General features: G+C 42.9%; 2 protein-coding genes across 2 annotated transcripts; both read right to left on the minus strand.

Moving 5' to 3' along the window:
* Window positions 1-629: 629 nt before the first annotated feature.
* On the minus strand, window positions 630-1,958 carry LOC120448617 (lipase member H). Its single transcript, XM_039630730.1, has 3 exons — window positions 1,775-1,958; window positions 1,000-1,712; window positions 630-942 (listed from the first exon to the last, which is right to left on the minus strand). The coding sequence occupies exons 1-3, from the start codon at window positions 1,956-1,958 to the stop codon at window positions 703-705; spliced, it is 1,137 nt and encodes a 378-aa protein (XP_039486664.1). The 3' UTR covers window positions 630-702.
* Window positions 1,959-2,706: 748 nt separating this feature from the next.
* Window positions 2,707-5,985, minus strand: LOC120449675 (L-lactate dehydrogenase). Its single transcript, XM_039632277.2, has 4 exons — window positions 5,840-5,985; window positions 3,734-4,113; window positions 3,211-3,666; window positions 2,707-3,138 (listed from the first exon to the last, which is right to left on the minus strand). Exons 2-4 carry the CDS (start codon window positions 4,109-4,111, stop codon window positions 2,974-2,976), a joined length of 999 nt encoding a protein of 332 aa, XP_039488211.1. The 5' UTR covers window positions 4,112-4,113; window positions 5,840-5,985; the 3' UTR covers window positions 2,707-2,973.
* Window positions 5,986-6,200: the final 215 nt, after the last annotated feature.

The raw sequence follows: 6,200 nt of genomic DNA on the forward strand, positions 1-6,200 counted from the left end.
TCTTAACTCTTACGATATTTCTTTTTTGGCATTTTGTTGGTTTAACCATAGGTGTATGATAGAATTTAGCTCTTAATTAAAAAATATATTTTCTCTAATTAAAAATGAAACAGAATCCAAAGTTTGGTGGTAAGTTATTTTGTTTTATCGACATTAGATGATAAGTCTAGTATAAAACATGTTTTTTATTTTAAGTTACCCCTTTCTATCTACGCTACTGAAACTATGATAGATCTGTAGCTTCTCTTTTTTGGTGCTCTCTTTTCAGAGAGTCGGCTTTAAAGAGTATAATCAGCTGTTTTCGACTTGGCTTAAAGCCAAAGATCAGCGGAGCCGAAGAGAAACTTCCTTGAAACAAAGTGAGCGAGATGCTTTAAAGAGAATTTCTGGCAAATTTGAGATGGCAAGAAGAATAAACCTTTTTTTATAGAAAAGCCATTCTAATATACCATTATAAGCTCGACTGGTAAATTTACCATTAAATATGTAATTTTTTGATAGTTAAATAAAATTAATCAATTTAACGCTTCAGTTCCAGTTCTATATCAACCTGTCTGGTAACGCTTCTCTTGAATAAAGCTAAGACCTAAGCATACTTTCAGGCCTTTTAAAAGAATGAAAGACTATTATTCACTTACAAAAACATACTTTAATAAATTACCTATTTAACTAAAAAAACATGTACAATTCTAGCAGCTAACACTAATACTTAATTTGGTTCTTTTCAGAGGGTTTCTCAGGACGTCTCGCCTTGTAGCGCAGACCATGTTCCATGTAGGTGAATGGCGGATTCGGTTGGGTCATGCAGAAGTATAGACCCTTGGCATTGGACGGGTATATGAGTCCAATGTTGATCGTATTCTGGAAATTACAATCGCCCTGTCGGAACTTGGCCCAACTCTCGCACTTGGTAGCAGGGATCATCACACCCTCGATGAGAGCCTTTAAGATAATACAGAAATAAAATAAAAATGCTTCAGTTAACTTTAAAATGCTCACCTCCATGAACAGAACAAAGGGATACATGTGACTGCAGATTTTGGACTCGCAGCCAGGCTGCAGCTTTCTCCTCGGAAAGTAACCAATGCCATTGGGGTAGATGTCGATGTGACCCAGTGGCACCCTCACCCCAAACACATCCCCCTCCCCGTGCAGCACCACCACTCTTGAGGCCACACCTTGTTTTACCCAAATGTCGGAGGTGCGGCACATGGTGGCTGGATCGATGGCCAACAGTTGACCCACCAATTGCTTGTTTTCCTTGGCAAAGAGCTGGGCACCCAGTGCGGCGATATTAGCACCCACCGAGTGTCCTGCCAAAGTGATGTCCTGCAGCGCAATGCCCGCATCCTTTAGAGCTCTCACTAGCTTGTAAACGAAGTAGCCGTCCACGGAGAGATGATGACGCACTGCATAGTACAATTGAGCCACATCCTTTGCGAAATCCACAACTATTACATTGAGATCCCTCCTGCTGTTTTGGAGCAGCGTCAAGTGCTCCTGGACACTGAAATAGCTGTCGGCCGTGTGGAAGGCATTCACATAGATGAGGGTCTTGCGCTCCGGATTGATATCGAAATCCTTGATCTGAGATATGGACTTGATGGGCAGCTCCACACTCTGGTTGGTAATGGTCATCACATGGAGTCGCGCATCGCTGGGATTGATGCCCTGAAACAAGGACATCACACCCTCATCCACGGGGGCATCGCCTGGACAAGATTTATGCTCATAAGATCATCAAGTTTACAAGGATTATGTTGTGGAAACTTACAGAAGGCTCGCCAGCCACGATTCAGTTGCTCGCTGAGTAGCTTGATATTATGTTTTTGAACACTGTCTATATTTAATGGCTGTGCAGCTTTATCCTTATCCGCCACTGCCAAAGATTGGCAGATCAGGCAGACGGCTATGATCATCTGGGCTGTGCTCTTCTGCATGATGAATTGGGCTCTCATGTCTGAATCCGAAAGCCGGGGCTCTTTTATAGCCAGGTCTTATCGGGCCAAAAGACTCGCAAAGCGAGACTCTCTTATCTGGTATGTATATTATTTCGGTGTATATTATTTTTACGTGCTTGTTGCAGCACGTTTGTTAAAGGGGCTTCTGTCTGGTCGTTGTCTGCGGTTCCGCGCCAAAATCTTCAGCCCCAAAACCGTCCCAGATAAGGCCGCAAATCTGGCTAGACTTTACTGATTGATTATCAACCCCAAGCCGATCGTGCCTCAATATGAAAATTCTTACCAAAGTTTCCCTTGCAACGCTTCATTCACTTCTTTTTTCCGTCAATTGATAAGGCTTATAGTATCTAGTTTTTGATGGGTGCTCGAAACCAACTAGGTGCTAAATCTTTATTCATTAACATGTATATTTTGACTAAATGGGCTTTTGCTTAGCTTGTTAAATTTTTTGGACTATAGTTTAGTAGGGCTGTAAATTTGACTAGAACTCGTCTTGATTGACAAGCGCGATTCACAATTCAAAATTTACGCTAATGAGGTAGCGGCGGTTGTTGTCTGACTCTGATTCTTTTCCCAAACGGAAGTCCTCTAGAGTGGCCTTAAAATTAGGTTCCTTAGGTGGTAAAGTTGTGTATGCGGGAGCTTTGCTAATCCAGGACACATCATCATATCATAATCAAGAAAGAAATAAGCATAGAATCCAGAGAAGGCGATTAAATTAACCAAATAAGAAGAGCATTTATGGTTAAACTTAAATTTTAAACAGTTTATTCGTGTGGGCACACAGAAACTAATTCATAAAAATAATAAATAAATTGAGAGGTGTACTAAAAATAAACATTGGTAGTCAGAAATACTTGATGCTACGATCCGTGGCATCTTTTCACTGGATTCTGCTCCCCTGCTGCTTCAAATGGATTGAAATTAGCATTCCGCTCTGTTTGTGGTGTGTTTTGTTTTTCTTTTTTTTTTTGTGGGTTTGCGAATGAATCTGTTAGTTGGATGATTGGATTTAGAACTTCAGACCAGCCTGGACATCGGACATGATGTTGGCCGACTTCTGCAGCTGCTCAACTTCGGTGGGTGTCAAGATCTGCTTGACCACGGAGGTCACACCGTTGGCATTCAGAATGCACGGCAGCGAGAGGAACACATCCTTGTCAATGCCATGTTCGCCCTGTAAGATTAAATACCATATATTAGAAATTTCTTAACCATATACTCATAGAATTGTGATGACAAAACTTACCAAAACGGAGGTGGAGACGGCGGCCACGCTGCTGGTGTTGCGCAAGATGGCCGAGGCCAAGGAGGCGGTACTGAGGCCAATGGCCCACGAGGTGTAACCCTTTAGCTTGATCACCTCGTAGGCGGAGTCCACCACCTGCTTGTGCAGCTCGTTCCACTTCTCTGGATCCTCACCGGTGCCCAGCGTGGGGTTCAGCTCACGCAAACGCACGCCGGCAATGTTGACGCCAGACCAAACGGGCACGGAGCTGTCGCCGTGCTCACCGATGATCCAGCCGTGGCAGGAGGTGGGTGCCACGCCCAGGCGCTGCGACATGAGGAAGCGGAAGCGGGAGGAGTCCAAGTTGGTGCCACTGCCGATCACACGGTTCTTGGGCAGACCGGACAGCTTCCAGGCCACGTAGGTCATGATGTCCACGGGATTGGACACCATCAGCAAAATGGTATCGGGACTGTACTGTAAGTGCAAATGCGTTTTAGTTTAATGATTTAATTTGTGATTTCGATTGTGTATAGGAACCTACCTCCACCAGCTTGGGGATGATGTTCTTGAGGATGTCGGTGTTGCGCTGCACGAGGGACAGACGAGACTCGCCCTCCTTTTGGCGCACTCCGGCGGTCACGATGCACAGCCGGGAGTTGGCCGAGGCGGCGAAATCGGTGCTGGCCGTGATCTGGGGATTCTTCAGGAAGTTGGAGCCGTGCTGCAGATCCATCAGCTCGCCCTGCAGCTTGTCGGCGCAGACATCGATGAGGCACACCTCCTTGGAGACGTTCTGTGCCAGGATGCTGAAGGCGCTGGCCATGCCCACCTGTCCGATGCCCACAATGGTGACCTTGTGCCCGGAGCTGGGCAGCACCTCAGCAACCTGAGCCAACAGACTGTCCTTAATGGCGGCCATTGCTAACGGGGGTGAAACAAACAACAAATACTCCTTTAGTAATCCGCCAATGAAATCAAAGCACAATTCCTGTGGGAGATTACCCATTTTGATTGCTATCACGTGCCTATGATTTAGTTAAAACATTCACAATTCTTTTTGAGGGGAGGGGGGAAAACTCTTTTCCCCAAACACAGACACACACATACTGCTTAGTTGGCGTTCTTTAACCTTCACGAAGGTCGTATTAATGAGAGAAAAGCGACATCGCCACAACACGCAACCGGACCGAACCGAAAACATTGCCGAAAAAATTAACTTGTGATTTTCTGTGCTCTTTTATACAGCAATTCATAGGAGCCACATGACACTGCCACTCAATTAGGGCCTTCTTTATTCACACACATAGATAAATCTAATTAGGCCCAAATGGAAGTTTTATCAATGAAATAGTGTGAAACCCTATAGAATTAATCCACCGCTTCAGTTCTAATCGTTTTATTTCTAATTTGGCAAACCGTCACAGTGACTTTCTCAAAAGTTGGCAGTTTTTTATCTTATCACAAGAGTTGCAAACAATTATAGCAATTTGATTAATCCAATTATGGCATGGTTAGGATGATTAATAAGTAAATTTGATAAATAACTCAATGACGTAGGACTAAGCTTATCGCACACAGGAAGAGTTTTGGGGGGCCAAAGTTGAGTTTGTTGCCAATGTTTGCAATATTATTTCAGATTAGATTGCCTGCGATTACAAGTGCATATTGGTACTATTATCAGTGTGAAAATATTTATATAAACATCTGTCACGTTTTTAATTAGAATCTGCTTCAGGTTGTGTGTTTTCCTAGCTTGAATTACGAGTGCAGTTATGAGTTCCCAAGAATTCGGGTGGGGTAAAATAACCAAAGAGTTCCGATGAGTTCCGCAAAAAGTGAGGTACGAAAAGTCGAGGAAATGTCACAGATATATAAAAAACTAGATAATGATTTATGGCTGAGTGATCGCGGTTTATTTTTATTGGCAACGAGTATCTAGTATTGGTAACAAGTGCTGTAGTGCCGCATAAAAAGCAGCTAGTTGCTTTTGCTCTTCTTTAGAAACGTGGATATATCATTGACTGATATAGTAACTAATAAACCAACTAGAATCTAAATAATTTTTAACAAATTTTGTAGATACAACCATAGACATATAACATTTTTATCAATAAACAAAATATTTCTATTTACATAATTAAAAATCATATAGGCGCAAAATTGACGTTTGTTAATAGAGATATTCATATATCTATTCATATTCATATATTCATATTTGCCACACTTGTTGCAAGCTGCGAAAATGTGCCTCAAAATTGGGCCTACGGATGACCTTCTCTCAAAGTCAAATGCGGTTGTTCCACTTTACTTGGGCGTTGCGACGTCACCCCGTCGGAAAATGGGAATACAGCTGTTCGCGACATGGCGCATGCTCCCGATGAAAACGAAAGTGAAAGCCAATTGTACGCCCAATTGTCGCCCCCCCTCCCGCTGTTCGGGAAAACCCCGGAAATCCAACCCACCCCACTAACGATTCAGGTGCGGAAGGCCAAGGGCGAGGTTCGGTTTTCGGAAACGAGCGATGCACTTGACCCTTGCAAGTTGAATGCACTCTGATGAGGCAGGAAGTTGACAACTATATCTTAGGTATCTTTAGGTACGATTTTTCCAAGTGCATGCTACATATACATATATGATATATGCTTACTTTTGGATTGGTTTTGTTTTGAATTCACTTTTTAGTCACTGGATTATTTTGGGCGCCTCTGAACTTTGAGGTCGTCGACGTACCGTTCACTTTGCGCGTTCGTTGCGAACTGTTTGCACTTCAAGCGGACTGCTTTGGAATTTAGCTGCCGCCGCTGGATTTTGTAGCCTCCGCAGCCGCTTTTCTCTCGCCACCTCTCTCGCTCTTTCCCTCGCAGGCAGTACACGCAGAAAAAAAATTACTACGAAATTGGGGTGTAAAAAAAATAAATTTGAAATTTGTATTGAAAGTATATATATTTCTTGAATTTTTTTAAAATTTAATAAATTAACACTTTTATATTTATATTTTTGATATTTTT

This window comes from Drosophila santomea, chromosome 3L, assembly GCF_016746245.2.
Source record: "Drosophila santomea strain STO CAGO 1482 chromosome 3L, Prin_Dsan_1.1, whole genome shotgun sequence".
In the NCBI taxonomy this organism is placed as follows: Eukaryota; Metazoa; Arthropoda; class Insecta; order Diptera; family Drosophilidae; genus Drosophila; species Drosophila santomea.

Excerpts from the sequence above, each read along its gene's own strand:
- LOC120448617 (XM_039630730.1), bottom strand. The coding sequence starts at position 1,958 with ATGAGAGCCCAATTCATCATGCAGAAGAGCACAGCCCAGATGATCATA. Across the intron at positions 1,713-1,774 it reads TCGTGGCTGGCGAGCCTTCT|GCGATGCCCCCGTGGATGAG; the intron begins GTAAGTTTCCAC and ends AATCTTGTCCAG. Across the intron at positions 943-999 it reads CCTTTGTTCTGTTCATGGAG|GCTCTCATCGAGGGTGTGAT; the intron begins GTGAGCATTTTA and ends ATTATCTTAAAG.
- LOC120449675 (XM_039632277.2), bottom strand. The coding sequence starts at position 4,111 with ATGGCCGCCATTAAGGACAGTCTGTTGGCTCAGGTTGCTGAGGTGCTG. Across the intron at positions 3,667-3,733 it reads TCATCCCCAAGCTGGTGGAG|TACAGTCCCGATACCATTTT; the intron begins GTAGGTTCCTAT and ends TTGCACTTACAG. Across the intron at positions 3,139-3,210 it reads CCGTCTCCACCTCCGTTTTG|GGCGAACATGGCATTGACAA; the intron begins GTAAGTTTTGTC and ends TTAATCTTACAG.